This window comes from Moschus berezovskii, chromosome 25 (genome assembly GCF_049115385.1).
Source record: "Moschus berezovskii isolate FMDL1 chromosome 25, NW_MosBer_1.0, whole genome shotgun sequence".
Lineage (NCBI taxonomy): Eukaryota > Metazoa > Chordata > Mammalia > Artiodactyla > Moschidae > Moschus > Moschus berezovskii.
The window spans coordinates 9210427-9225506 of NC_142484.1; the positions used below are offsets into that span (position 1 = coordinate 9210427).

Here is a 15080-nt window from a genome sequence, read left to right on the forward strand (position 1 = left end):
ATTATTTTTACAAAATTAAAAAAGATCAAATTAAACAGTATTGAGTGGTCATTCATGCAGCGAATCCATTTTGTAAACCAAGTTTCAGTTGCTCCACTTGTGCAAAACTCCCTTTCTTCCCCTGGCACTGAGGGGATTGTCAGCTGCCCTTCACCTTGATCATGCTCTATTCTTGTCTTCCTTCCTGCTTGTATCGCTTGTTTGTGTTATGTGCCTGGCCCTCGTAAGATCAAATCTTTCATTCTCTGTACTGGGCCAAACTGGTAGGAAAAATGTTAGATTTGGGCTTGACTATAAAGATAGAGAAAGCTGTGAAGAAAGCTGATCGCCGAAGAATCGATGCTTTTGAACTGTGGTGTTGGAGAAGACTCTTGAGAGTCCCTTATACTGCAAGGAGATCCAACCAGTCCATTCTAAAGGAGATCAATCCTGGATGTTCATTGGAGGGACTGATGCTAAAGCTGAAACTCCAATACTTTGGCCACCTCATGAGACGAGTTGACTCACTGGAAAAGACTCTGATGCTGGGAAAGGTTGGGGGCGGGAGGAGAAGGGGATGATGGAGAATGAGATGGCTGGATGGCATCACCGACTCTGTGGACATGAGTTTGAGTGTACTCCGGGAGTTGGTGATGGACAGGGAGGCCTGGCGTGCTGTGATTCATGGGGTCGCGGAGAGTCGGACACGACTGAGCGACTGAACTGAACTGAACTGATAAAGATAGAGAAGACTCTTGAGAGTCCCTTGGACTGCAAGGAGATCCAACCAGTCCATTCTAAAGGAGATCAATCCTGGGTGTTCATTGGAAGGACTGATGCTAAAGTTGAAACTCCAATACTTTGGCCACCTCATGCGACGAGTTGACTCACTGGAAAAGAGTCTGATGCTCGGAGGGATTGGGAGAGGGAGGAGAAGGGGACGACAGAGAATGAGATGGCTGGATGGCATCACCGACTCGATGGACATGAGTTTGAGTGAACTCCGGGAGTTGGTGATGGACAGGGAGGCCTGGCGTGCTGTGGTTCATGGGGTCGCAAAGAGTCGGACACGACTGAGCGACTGAACTGAACTGATAAAGATATTTCCTCAGAAGTAAGTTGGTACAATCTAATTTTGTATGAGATAGGGTTATATCAATGCAGTTTTAAAAGAACCATAGGTCCATACCAATTTAGAGGTTTTCTTTTTTATTTCGGAAGCATGTACCAACATATTCTCCATCATGTCAAGGACCCTCCGGGGTATTAACCCCGTGTAATGGCTTCATTATGGGAGAAACTTTTCTTTCTTCCCGGGTGGCTCAGTGGTAAAGAACCCGCCTGCCAATGCAGGAGATGTAAGAGACACAGCTTCAATCCCTGGGTCAGGAAGATCCCCTGGAGAAGGAAATGGCAACCCACTCTGGTATTCTTGCCAGGAATATCTCATGGACAGAGGAACCTGACAGGCTACAGTCCATGGACTTGCAAAGAGTCAGACACAACTGAGCATGCTTTGATTCTTTTCCCCCATCTTCAGTCAAATCTTAACTCTCAGAAGCATTTTGCTTCTCCTTATTCAAATATCTTTTAAAAAGAGCCTCTGCTTTCTTTTGGGAGTATAAAAAATTGCATCAGATATGTCATTGAATATGCTTCCAAAAATGTTGCATTTCTCTTCTTGAGCCAGCTAATTATTAATTTTTTCCAATAAAATGAAAGTAAACTCTTTTTTCAGAGTCTTCAATAGAAATCTTTCTATCCCCTATCATTGCAAACGTTTATATTTAAAAATATCTGTTACTTTCCCCCTCATATCTATATGAAAGATTCTTGAAGGCTGGGATCCTGGCTTATTCTGTTATTCATGACCAAGTAACATGTCTCACACACTGTAATCTTTTGACATGTATTTTATGTACGTGCATGATATGATGAATGAGTCACTTAATGGCCCACAATATTTTACTTACCTAGGAAGGAAAATAAAAAAGAAAATCACTTCTTTGAGGCATACCTATTCAATTTTACCCTTGGGACTTGTGGTAAGTTGACTTCACTTTCACAAAACAGAGATTGGTATTGTTGTGTTCACTGTCATATTTCCAGGGTTAGAACCAAACTTGCCATAGGTAGGCTTTCAGTAGATAGCATGGATCAAAGTGTTTGTGAGTGAATGAACAGAAATATGAAGTTCCACATGCTCTATTCTGCACAGTCATGAAACCTTTCTGGTCTTGTTGCCCTGAAAAAAGGCTATCAGAACATTGAACTGGAAAGAATAAATTAGTTTTGGTTACTTTCCCTTACCAAGTTAATGTGTGACCAATGCTCAGTCTTTCCAGTTGTTAATAATTAGTGATTTTTTCCTCTGTTAAGTAAAATATCTGTGTCTACTTTTAGCAGCAGCGTGTTCTCTGCCAAGGCCAACACAAGCAATGTTGATACTCGTTGAGAAACAGGACAGTGAGGTAAGAAACCTCATAACCACCACTGTGATCTTGCTTTCCCTTCCTCTTATGGATACGAATGATATATATCACGTGAATAATATAAAAAACAACATATATGTTTTTCTTGCATTCTGTAACCAACTCCCAGCCTCCTCACCTCCATGGTTAGGGTATCTCCAGCATTCTTCCTTCCATTTCTGTGTGCCGCTTTTTGAAGTTCCTTTAAGCCCTTTTTGGGTTTGTCTATAATAATCAACCACCGAGCAGATTCTATCAGCCACCTAAAAAGAGTAGGACAACAGTGTAGTCAACTCTCACTGAAAAAGGCACATAGCCTTTGTCCAGAGAAGCCTTTCCCCTCCAGTCTGATGCCTATCACTTGTTGGATTATACCAAAATTTATAAACTTACATTCTCTTACATTCTCTTGTGCCGTAACTAGGGAAAAATGAGACGACCTCTCTGTGCGGTTTGCCTTCTCTATTGAGATTGCAGGCTAGAGTCATATGGACTCCCTTCTCAACCAGAGGCGAATTTACCAGGGAGCTCATGAAGCTGAAACATGAGGGATCCTTACTTGTACAGGCCTTTGCCAAGGTTCTTGTAAGGGCATAAGAAATGTCTCTTCACAATGTGTCATTTTTCTAAAATAAGAGCCCTTAAGTGATTTATGTATGCCAAAGGCTCACACAGATTGGAATCACTCCTGCTCCTACCAGTTATGATGGAATCTAGCTACATAAGCGAGTTACTTATAGCTGCCTTGATTTTATCATCTGTGTAACAAGGAGGCAGACCCACATACTCTGTAGAACAGTTGTGAGGATGTAGTGACATAATGGATGAGCCTGACAGGGACTACATCCTCCAGTCTAAATGAACTCACCTCACTATATTATTAATATATCTGTAATCATTTCTCTGAGGGAGAGTCATTTTCAGAATTAATCTTCTTCTGAACAGCCTTCTTAGGGGGAGGGGTGTAATTGCCATTCCTAAGTCTTTTTACTACACTTGATCCTAGCCAAAAGGCCAAGAAGCGATGACTCACTGGAAAAGACTCTGATGCTGGGAGGGATTGGGAGCAGGAGGAGAAGGGGACCACAGAGAATGACATGGCTGGATGGCATCACCGACTCGATGGAGGTGGGTTTGAGTGAACTCCGGGAGTTGGTGATGGACAGAGAGGCCTGGCGTGCTGTGATTCGTGGGGTCGCAAAGAGTCAGGCATGACTGAGCAACTGAACTGAACTGAACTGAAGTCTTTTTAAAGAGAAGGGCAAAGTTGTACATGCTGTTCAGTTGCGAAGTTGTGTTTGCCTCTTTGTGATCCCATGGACTGCAGCAAGCCAGGCCTTCCTGTCCCCCTCCATCTCCTGGACTTTGCCAAAGTTCATGTTCATTGCATCAGTGATGCCATCCAACCATCTCATCCTCTGTAATCCCCTTCTCCTTCTGTCTTCAATCTTTCCCAGCATCAGAGGGGTTTCCAGTGAGTCAGCTGTTTGCATCAGGTGGCCAAAGTATTGGAGTTTCAGCTTCAGCATCAGTCCTTCCAATGAGTATTCAGGGTTGATTTCCTTTAAGATTGACTGTTTTGATCTCCTTGCTGTCCAAGGGACTCTCAGAGTGTGCATAGAACAACTGATAAAACCATCCAATATGAGCTACTTCAAATCCTAAAAGATGATGCTGTGAAAGTGCTTCACTCAATATGCCAGTAAATTTGGAAAACTCAGCAGTGGCCTCAGGACCAGAAAAGGTCAGTTTTCATTCCAATCCCAAAGAAAGGCAATGCCAATTAATGCTCAAACTACCGCACAATTGCACTCATCTCACATGCTAGTAAAGTCATGCTCAAAATTCTCCAAGCCAGGCTTCAGCAATACGTGAACCATGAACTTCCAGATGTTCAAGCTGGTTTTAGGAAAGGCAGAGGAACCAGAGATCAAATTGCCAACATCCGCTGGATCATCAAAAAAGCAAGAGAGTTCCAGAAGAACATCTATTTCTGTTTTATTGACTATGCCAAAGCCTTTGACTGTGTGGATCACAATAAACTGTGGGAAATTCTGAAAGAGATGGGAATAGCAGACCACCTGACCTGCCTCTTGAGAAACCTGTATGCAGGTCAGGAAGCAACAGTTAGAACTGGACATGGAACAACAGACTGGTTCCAAATAGGAAAAGGAGTACATCGAGGCTGTATATTGTCACCCTGCTTATTTAACTTATATGCAGAGTACATCATGAGAAATGCTGGGCTGGAGGAAGCACAAGCTGGAATCAAGATTGCTGGGAGAAAGATCAGTCACCTCAGATATGCAGATGGCACCACCATTATGGCAGAAAGTGAAGAAAGACTAAAGAGCCTCTTGATGAAAGTGAAAGAGGAGAGTGAAAAAGTTGGCTTAAAGCTCAACATTCAGAAAACGAAGATCATGGCATCCGGTCCCATCACTTCATGGCAAATAGATGGAGAAACAGTGGAAACAGTGGCTGACTTTAGTATTTTGAGCTCCAAAATCATTGCAGATGGTGATTGCAGCCATGAAATTAAAAGACGCTTGCTCCTTGGAAAAGAAGTTACGACCAACCTAGACAGCATATTAAAAAACAGAGACATTACTTTGCCAACAAATGTCCATCTTGTCAAGGCTATCTATGGTTTTTCCAGTCGTCATGTATGTATGTGAGAGTTGGACTGTGAAGAAAGCTGAGTGCCAAAGAATTGATGCTTTTGAACTTGGTGTTGGAGAAGACTCTTGAGAGTCCCTTGGACTGCAAGGAGATCCAACCAGTCCATCCTAAAGGTGGTGAGTCCATCCTAAAGTCCTGAGTGTTCAATGGAAAGACTGATGTTGAAGCTGAAATTCCAATACTTTGGCCACCTGGTGTGAAGAGCTGATTCATTTGAAAAGACCCTGATGATGGGAAAGATTGAAGGTGGGAGGAGAAGGGGATGACAGAGGATGAGATGGTTGGATGGCATACCAACTCAATGGACATGAATTTGGACAGACTCCAGGAGCTGGTGATGGACAGGCAAGCCTGGTGTGCTGTGGTCTGTGGGGTTGTGAAAAGTCAGACACGACTGAGTGACTGAACTGAACTGATCCAATCTGACTTAATTTAAACTAGACGAACCATGCTGCTGTTTCTTTATGTAGTTGGGGAGGTGAATTTGCTTCCCATTCCTCTCTCAAAACTTGAGCCAATTATACAGAGTGAGGTAAGTCAGAAAGAAAAACACCAATACAGTATACTAACACATATATTTGGAATTTAGAAAGAAGGTAACGATAACCCTGTATGAGAGACAGCAAAAGAGACAGATGTATTGAACAGTCTTTTGGACTCTGTGGGAGAGGGCGAGGGTGGGATCATATGGGAGAATGACATTGAAATATGTAAAATATCATATGTGAAATGAATCCCCAGTCCAGGTTTGATGCATGATACAGGGTGCTCGGGGCTGGTGCACTGGGATGACCCAGAGGGATGGGATGGGGAGGGAGGTGGGAGGGGTATTCAGGATGGGGAACACATGTACACCCATGGTGGATTCAAGTCAATGTATGGCAAAACCAATACAATATTGTAAAGTAAAATAAATAATTAAAAAATGAAAAGTGTCCATACCTTCTGTATCACATAATTTTTTTGCAAAGCCATATCTATAATCACAAATTGTAATGGAGGCTAGCTCACCTTCAGATGTTTTTCTCTGTAGGGATAATATTTTTGTAGAAATTCTGTTTGCATCATATTTGTTAAGTCTTATTAGTAAGGATGGAAAGACCTCAAAAGACTCAGAGTTCCCAGAAGAAGATTCTTTGCTATCCTCTGTCTTTAGGGTAAAAGACAGTGTGCCTAATTAAATTTGAACTTCAAGTTAAAAAGGTAAATTTTTAATTAGAACTATGCTCCATGCAATATTTTAGATAAAAAATTATTTGTTGCTTGTTTGAAATTTGAATATAATGGGATTTCTTGTGTTTTATTCAGTAGCAAACAAAAATACAGAACCCAGCTAGAAATTTCACGTAAATCATGAACAATTTTCAGTATAATTATGTATCTTACAATATTTGGGATATAATTTCACAAAAGTATTAGCTGGTAATCTTAAATTCAAATTTCGCTGAATGTCCTTAATTTTATCTGGCAACTCTACCTGTTTTGCTTCTTAAATTGTGCCTAGGGCACATATAAGGAGAGTACATACTCAGGTATGAAGTGAACTGAAAGTCACCCAGTCATGTCCGACTCTTTCCGACCCCATGGACTGTAGCCTACTAGGCTCTTGTCCATGGAATTTTCTAGGCAAGAATACTGGAGTGGGTTGCCATTTTCTTCTTCAATACTCAGGTATAGACCAGGACCAGACAGAATTCTTGTATCTGATTCCATGTACATTCTCACCCTAGACTCTCACAAGACGAAGGAGGAAAGAAGGCTCATACCTTGAGGCCAGAAATAAAACAAAGAGTGGTGCCGACATCACCAGCTGGAGAGTCTGCCAGTCTCGAATGGCAAAAGCCAGGCCTCCAAAGACTGTCTGTCCCAGACTAGTGGCAGCCATCAACAGTGTTGTTGCCATGGCTTGGAATCGGGGCTCTGTCCATTCCAGTGCTGAAAGAAAACACAAGTGGAAATTTTAATTCAAATAAACATGGAATTTCAAGGTCAGAGTTAAGACTTGGAAAACACTGAAGATACAAAGCATGGACTTACTGAGCAAAACATTATTTGTCAGGAGACATGTAGCAGACATTCCAGCCAAGAAACGTAGTGAGCAGTAAATGAGGAAATTGGGGGCGATGACTGTAAAGGTGTCAGCAATGGCAAGCTGGAGTAAACACAGCCTGATTATAAACTTCCTCCCAAACCTGAGAAAGAAAGCACCAAATTAGGCTATAGGAACAATAACAACCTCTTGTAAAAATTAGCAAAAAGAAAGCACTTTGAATCCTTAAAGAATCAACAATAAATGGCAGATCTGAGAAGCAAACTTCCCGTGTGGGAAGAGAAACTGACTCTATCAAAGCCTTTTCTCCGTTCTGTTACTAGTGTTGGGTTGACACCAATTCAAACCACATAGGCAGGTTGCAATACTTTGGAATTTTAAAATATCATAACTGTCCCTTCTACTAACACATGCCTTTAGCATAGGGATTCTGTATAAAACCTACACTCAGGGAATCTGAAGTTGTACTTGCTAATCTAGGCCCACACAGTTGACAACAGAACTTATTTGAAAACAATGCCTGTGGAATAAATCCATCACAGTGGCTGATGGGTTGCATATGAGACCCTTCATGCTGACTTTGGGTTTGTCAGCTTTGGGCAACAGGTCTCCTTCTAAAACAACATAGAAGACAGTCGTGACAGAAGCAGAGGGACTTAGAAAATTCTGAGAGAAATTTGATAAGATGGAGAAGGAAGAAACATAGAAGCAAATATTTTAAAAGAGGGATTTAAAGAGGCAGCACCCCAAGTCCAAGGCAGCAGGGTAGCAACGTTGATCCCTGCAGCTGCAGCACCCCTGCTTCCAGAGCCACTATAGTACTACATTAGGATGAACACAATGGAGAAGGGATGAAAATTTGCGCTGCTACTGGGCAGAACTGTGAATGCCTGCATGGGCGGTACATAAGCTCACTGTGATCACATGGGTCCCACATGCTATAGGACTCACTTCCTTTGGCACAAAGCTTACACTTAAGTGCAATGGAGCCTTATGGAATCTGACCCTTAAGGCTTCTATTCCAACAACTGGGGATCAGATCCCACCCCTGACAGGGCTATGACAGCCATGGAGCAAAGAGGAGGATCTACACAACATTCAGTGCAGGCTGTGAACCTTGCAACATCAATCACACCTCCTATCAAGGGCAAAATGACCAGCACACTCTGAGGAAAGATGTGGTAGGCATCCATACCCAAAACAGCCCTTGCACCAATAATATTAGAGGGCTGCTACCAATGCAGCCCTCACTTGGTGGAGCTGCATGGACACTATACTACTGGACTTTCCTCACAGCTGGAGTTGGCACACCCCACCCAGCTGGTACCTGCTCATTCCCCCACAAGTGAAGGTCTTTCTCCAACAAATCTAGCCTATAAAGTTTGGAAGAGGTCATTCTTCCGTGAAATGTGCATATATCAATGCAACACTAATGCAAATCAAAACCACTATGAGGTACCATTTCATGCCAGACAGAATGGCTGCTATCCAAAAGTCTACAGGCAATAAATGCTGGAGAGGATGTGGAGAAAAGGGAACCCTCTTGCACTGTTGGTGGGAATGCAAACTAGTACGACCATTATGGAGGACAGTGTGGAGATTCCTCAAAAACCTGGAAATAGAACTGCCATATGACCCAGCAATCGCACTGCTGGGCATACACACCGAGGAAACCAGAATTGAAAGAGACACATGTACTCCAATGTTCATCGTAGCACTGTTTATAATAGCCAGGACATGGAAGCAACCTAGATGTCCATCAGCAGAGGAATGGATAAGAAAGCTGTGGTACATATACACAATGGAGTATTACTCAGCAATTAAAAAGAATATATTTGAACCAGTTCTAATAAGGTGGATGAAACTGGAGCCTATTATACAGAGTGAAGTAAGCCAGAAAGAAATATACCAATACAGTATACTAACACATATATATGGAATTTAGAAAGATGATAATGATAACCCTGTATACAAGACAGCAAGAGACACAGATGTATAGAACAGTCTTTTGGATTCTGTGGGAGAGGGTGAGGGTGGGATGATTTGGGAGTATGGCATTGAAACATGTATATTATCATATGTGAAATGAATCGCCAGTCCAGGTTTGATGCATGATACAGGATGCTCGGGGCTGGTGTACTGGGATGAACCAGAGGGATGGGATGGGGAGGGAGGTGGGAGGGGGGTTCAAGATGGGGAACACATGTACACCTGGGGCAGATTCATGTCAATGTATGGCAAAACCAATACAATAATGTAAAGTAATTAGCCTCCAGTTAAAATAAATAAATTAAGAGAAAAGAAACAGAAAAGATCAAGGAAACATGACACCAACGAAGAAACAGAATAGTTTTCTAGCAACTGACCTCTAATCAATGGATGTCTTTGAACTGCTTCATGAAGAATTCAAGAAAACTATCTTAAGGAAACTCAATGAGTTATAAGAGAATGCAGGTTGGCAATTCAATGACATTAAGAAAATAATACAAAAAAAAAAAGAAAATAATACATGAACAAAATGAGAAGTTGAACAAAGAGCTAGAAATGATAAAAGTGAACCAAATTCTAAAGCTGAAGAATACAATAAGTGAAACAACATACAGAGCACCAACAAAAGATGTATAAAATGGAGGAAAAATCTATGAACTCAAGGACAAGTCATTTGAAATTTTCCAATCAGAGAAGAACAAAGAAAAAACATTAAAGTTGGATTAATTAATGGATTAATTAATTTAATTAAAGTTGGATTAATTTAAAAAAATTAATGTTGGATTATGAACACCAACAAATAAAACACTATTCTCATTATGGAATTCCCAGAAGAAGAAGAGAAAGAGAAAGACAAATTAAGAGAAGGGCAAAATAAAATACTGAGCAAATATTAACAATCCGAAGGCAGAAATAGACAGCAGTGCAATAATAGCAGGGGACTTCATACCACTTTCAACAGTGGAAAATGAAAATGGAAAATCAATAGGAAATAATGATTTGAACTATATTTTTTATCTTCCAGTCTATCCCTCCCTGCCACCCTTCCCCACTGGTAACCATAAGTTCATTGTCTAAGTCAGTGTTTTGTGAATAAGTTCATTTGTATAACTTTTTTTTAGATTCTGCATATTAGCAATATCATATATTTTCTTTCTCTGAATGACTAACTTCACTTAATATGATAATCTCCAGGTCTATTAACATTGCTACAAATGGCATTATCATTCTTTTTAATTGCTGAGTAATATTCCATTGTATATATGAACCACATCTTTATCCATTCATCAGTTGATGGACATTTAAATTGTTTCCATGTCTTGGATATTGTAAATAGTGCTCTATGAACACAGGGGAGCATATATCCTTTTGAACAGCATTTTTCTCTGAATGTATGCCCAGAAGTGAGATTGTTAGATCCTATAATCAGGAAGCAACAGTCAGAACTGTACATGGAACAACAGACTGGTTCCAAATAGGAAAAGGAGTATGTTAAGGCTGTATATTGTCACCTTGCTTATTTAACTTATATGCAGAGTACATCATGAGGAACGCTGGGCTGGAAGAAGCACAAGCTGGAATCAAGATTGCCGGGAGAAATATCAATAACCTCAGATATGCAGATGACACAACCCTTATGGCAGAAAGTGAAGAGGAACTAAAAAGCCTCTTGATGAAAGTGAAAGAGGAGAGTGAAAAGTTTGGCTTGAAGCTCAATATTCAGAAAACAAAGATCATGGCATCTGGTCCCATCACTTCATGGGAAATAGATGGGGAAACAGTGGAAAGAGTGTCAGACTTTATTTTTTGAGGCTCCAAAATCACTGCAGATGCTGATTGCAGCCATGAAATTAGAAGACGCTTACTCCTTGGAAGGAAAGTTATGACCAACCTTGATAGTATATTAAAAAGCAGAGACATTACTTTGCCAACCAAGGTCCGTCTAGCCAAGGCTATGGTTTTTCCCGTGGTCATGTATGGATGTGAGAATTGGACTATGAAGAAAGCTGATTGCCAAAGAATTGATGCTTTTGAACTGTGGTGTTGGAGAAGACTCTTGAGAGTCCCTTGGACTGCAAGGAGATCCAAGCAGTCCATTCTAAAGGAGATCAATCCTGGGTGTTCATTGGAAGGACTGATGCTCAAGCTGAAACTCCAATACTTTGGCCACCTCATGCGACGAGTTGACTCACTGGAAAAGACTCTGATGCTGGGAAAGGTTGGGGGCAGGAGGAGAAGGGGACGACAGAGAGTGAGATGACTGGATGGCATTACAGACTCTGTGGACATGAGTTTGAGTGAACTCTGGGAGTTGGTGATGGACAGGGAGGCCTGGCGTGCTGTGATTCATGGGGTTGCGGAGAGTCGGACACAACTGAGCGACTGAACTGAACTGAACTGAAAATAGCTATCTTTTTAGTTTTTAAAGAAACCTCCTCACTATTCTCCATAGTGGCTATACCAATTTATGTTCCCACCAACAGTGTAGGAGGGTTTTCTTTTCTCTACAGCTTCTCCAGCATTTATTGTTTGTAGATTTTTTGATGATGGCCGTTTTGACTATAATCTACCTGCAATGTAGGAGACCTGAGTTGGGAAGGGCCTCTGGAGAAGGGAATGGCAACCCACTCCAGTATGCTTGACTGGAGAATCCCATGGACAGAGGAGCCTGGCAGGTTACAATCCATGGGGTCGCAAAAGAGTCAGACATGACTGTTTGACTAAGACTACAGATTCTGACCAGTGTGAAGCAATATCTTATTGTAGTTTTGACTTGCATTTCTCTAATAGTTAGCGATGTTGAGTATCTTTTCATGTGCCTCCTGACCCTCTGTATGTCTTTTTGGAGGAATGTCTATCTATTTAGTTCTCCTGCCCATACTTTGATTGTTTGCTTTTTTGATACTGAGACACATGAGTTATTTGTAAATTTTGGAGACTAATCTCTTGTCAGTTGCATCTATTGCAAATATTTTCTCCCATCCCAAAGGTTGTCTTTTTATATTGTCTATGGTTTCCTTTGATGTGCAAGAGCATGGGCTGCCGTCAGTGGGGTCGCACAGAGTCGGACACGACTGAAACGACTTAGCAGCAGCAGGTCTCATTTATTTATTTTTGCTTTTATTTCCGTTACTCTAGGATATGACTCAAAAAATATATTGCTGTGATTTATGTCAAAGAGTGTTCTGTGTATGTTTTCCTCTAAGAGTTTTATAGTATTCAGTCTTACATTTAGGTGTTTAATCCATTTTGATTTTATGTTTTGTGTATGGTGTTAAAAAAATATTCTAATGTCATTTTTTAAAAACATGGAGCTGTGCAGCTTTCCAAGCACCATTTATGTCTTTCCTCTATTGTATAGTCTTGCCTCCTTTGTTGTAGATTAATTGACCATAAGTGTGTGGGTTTATTTCTGGGCTTTGTATCCTGCTCCATATTGATCGATTTATCTATCTATTGGTACCAGTACCATACTGTTTTGATGACCATAGCTGATTCCTCCAGCTCCATTTTCCTTTCTCAAGATTACTTTGGTTGTTTGGGGTCTTCTGTGTTTCCATACTCATTTTAAGATTTTTTTTTGTTTGTTTTAGTTATGTGAAAAATGCCATTGGTAATTTGATAGGGGTTGCATTGAATCTGTAGATTGCCTTAGCTAGTATAGTAATTTTGAAAATATTGATTCTTCCAATCCCAGAACATAGTATATATTTTCATCTATTTGTACTGTCCTCAATTTCTTTCATAAGCGTCTTACAGTTTTCAGAGTATAGGTCTTTTGTCTCCTTCAGTTCAGTTCAGTTCAGTTGCTCATTCGTGTCTGACTCTTTGCGACCCCATGAACCACAGCACGCCAGACCTCCCTGTCCATCACCAACTTCCAGAGTCCACCCAAACCCATGTCCATTGTGTCGGTGATGCCATCCAACCATCTCATCCTCTGTCGTCCCCTTCTCCTCCTGCCCTCAATCTTTCCCAGCATCAGGGTCTTTTCAAATGAGTCAGCTCTTCACATCAGGTGGCCAAAGTATTGAAGTTTCAGCTTCAACATCGATCCTTCCAATGAACACTCAGGACTGATCTCCTTTAGGATGGACTGGTTGGATCTCCTTGCTGTCCAAGGGACTCTCAAGAGTCTTCTCCAACACCACAGTTCAAAAGCATCAATTCTTCAGTGCTCAACTTGCTTTATGGCCCAACTCTCACATCCATACATGACTACTGGAAAAACTATAGCCTTGATGAGATGGACCTTTGTTGGCAAAGTAACATCTCTGCTTTTTAATATGCTGTCTAGGTTGGTCATAACTTCCTTTCCAAGGAGTAAGTGTCTTTTAATTTCATGGCTGCAGTCACCATCTGCAGTGATTTTGGAATCTCCCAAAATAAATTCAGCCACTGTTTCCCCATCTATTTGCCATGAGTGATGGGACCAGATGCTATGATCTTAGTTTTCTGAATGTTGAGCTTTAAGCCAATTTTTTCACTCTCCTCTATTACTTTCATCAAGAGGCTCTTTAGTTCCTCTTCACTTTCTGCCAAAATGGTGGTGCCATCTGCATATCTGAGGTGACTGATCTTTCTCCCAGCAATCTTGATTCCAGCTTGTGCTTCCTCCAGCCCAGCGTTTCTCATGATGTACTCTGAATGTAAGTTAAATAAGCAGGGTGACAATTCCTATTTGGAACCAGTCTGTTGCTCCATGTCCAGTTCTAACTGTTGCTTCCTGACCTGCATACAGGTTTCTCAAGAGGCAGGTCAGGTGGTCTGCTATTCCCATCTCTTTCAGAATTTCCCACAGTTTATTGTGATCCACACAGTCAAAGTCTTTGGCATAGTCAATAAAGCAGAAGTAGATGATTTTCTCGAACTCTTGCTTTTTTGATGATCCAGCAGATGTTGGCAATTTGATCTCTGGTTCCTCTGCCTTTTCTAAATCCAGCTTGACTGTATTGCTGAAGCCTGACTTCAGCAGGAGGATTTTGAGCATTACTTTACTAGCGTGTGAGATGAGTGCAATTATGCGGTAGTTTGAGCATTCTTTGGCATTGCCTTTCCTAGGGATTGGAATGAAAACTGGCCTTTTCCAGTCCTGTGGCCACTGTTGAGTTTTCCAAATTTGCTGGCACACTGAGCACAGCACTTTCACAGCATCATCTTTTAGGATTTGAAATAGCTCAACTGGAATTCCATCACGTCCACTAGCTTTGTTTGTAGTTATACTTCCTAAGGCCCACTTGACTTCATATTCCAGGATGTCATGCTCTAGGAGAGTGATCACACCATCGTGACTATCTGGATCCTAAAGATCTTTTTTGTATAATTCTTCTGTGTATTCTTGCCACCTCTTCTTAATATCTTCTGCTTCTGTTAGGTCCCTACCATTTCTGTCCTTTTTCGAGCCCATCTTTGCATGAAATGTTCCCTTGGAATCTCTAATTTCCTTGAAGAGATCTCTAGTCTTTCCCATTCTGTTGTTTTCCTCTATTTCTTTGCACTGATCGCTGAGGAAGACTCTCTTATCTCTTCTTGCTGTTCTTTGGAACTCTGCATTCAAATGGGTATATTTTTCCTTTTTTCCTTTGTTTTTCATTTCTTTTTTCACAGCTATTTGTAAGGCCTCCTCAGACAGCCATTTTGCTTTTTTGCTTTTCTTTTTCTTGGGAATGGTCTTGATCCCTGTCTCCTATAGAAGGTCACAAACCTCCATCCATAGCTCATCAGGCAATCTGTCCATCAGTTCTAGTCCCTTAAATCTATTTCTCACTTCCACTGTATAATCATAAGAGATTTGACTTAGGTCATATCTGAATGTCTAGTGGTTTTCCCAACTTTCTTCAATTTGGTAATAAGCAGTTCATGATCTGAGCCACAGTCAGCTCCCAGTCTTGTGTTTGTTGACTGTATAG

General features: G+C 41.1%; 1 protein-coding gene across 1 annotated transcript in view; it reads right to left on the reverse strand.

Moving 5' to 3' along the window:
• The window catches only part of LOC129548438 (organic anion transporter 7-like), a 30225-nt gene that overhangs the window by 12631 nt on the left and 2514 nt on the right, over window positions 1-15080 (reverse strand). Inside the window, exons 3-5 of the mRNA XM_055414961.2 lie at window positions 7170-7324; window positions 6899-7067; window positions 2590-2713 (exon numbers count right to left, since the gene is read on the reverse strand). Of these exons, the coding sequence (XP_055270936.2) occupies window positions 2590-2713; window positions 6899-7067; window positions 7170-7324 (448 nt within the window). The remainder of the gene's footprint in view (window positions 1-2589; window positions 2714-6898; window positions 7068-7169; window positions 7325-15080) is intronic.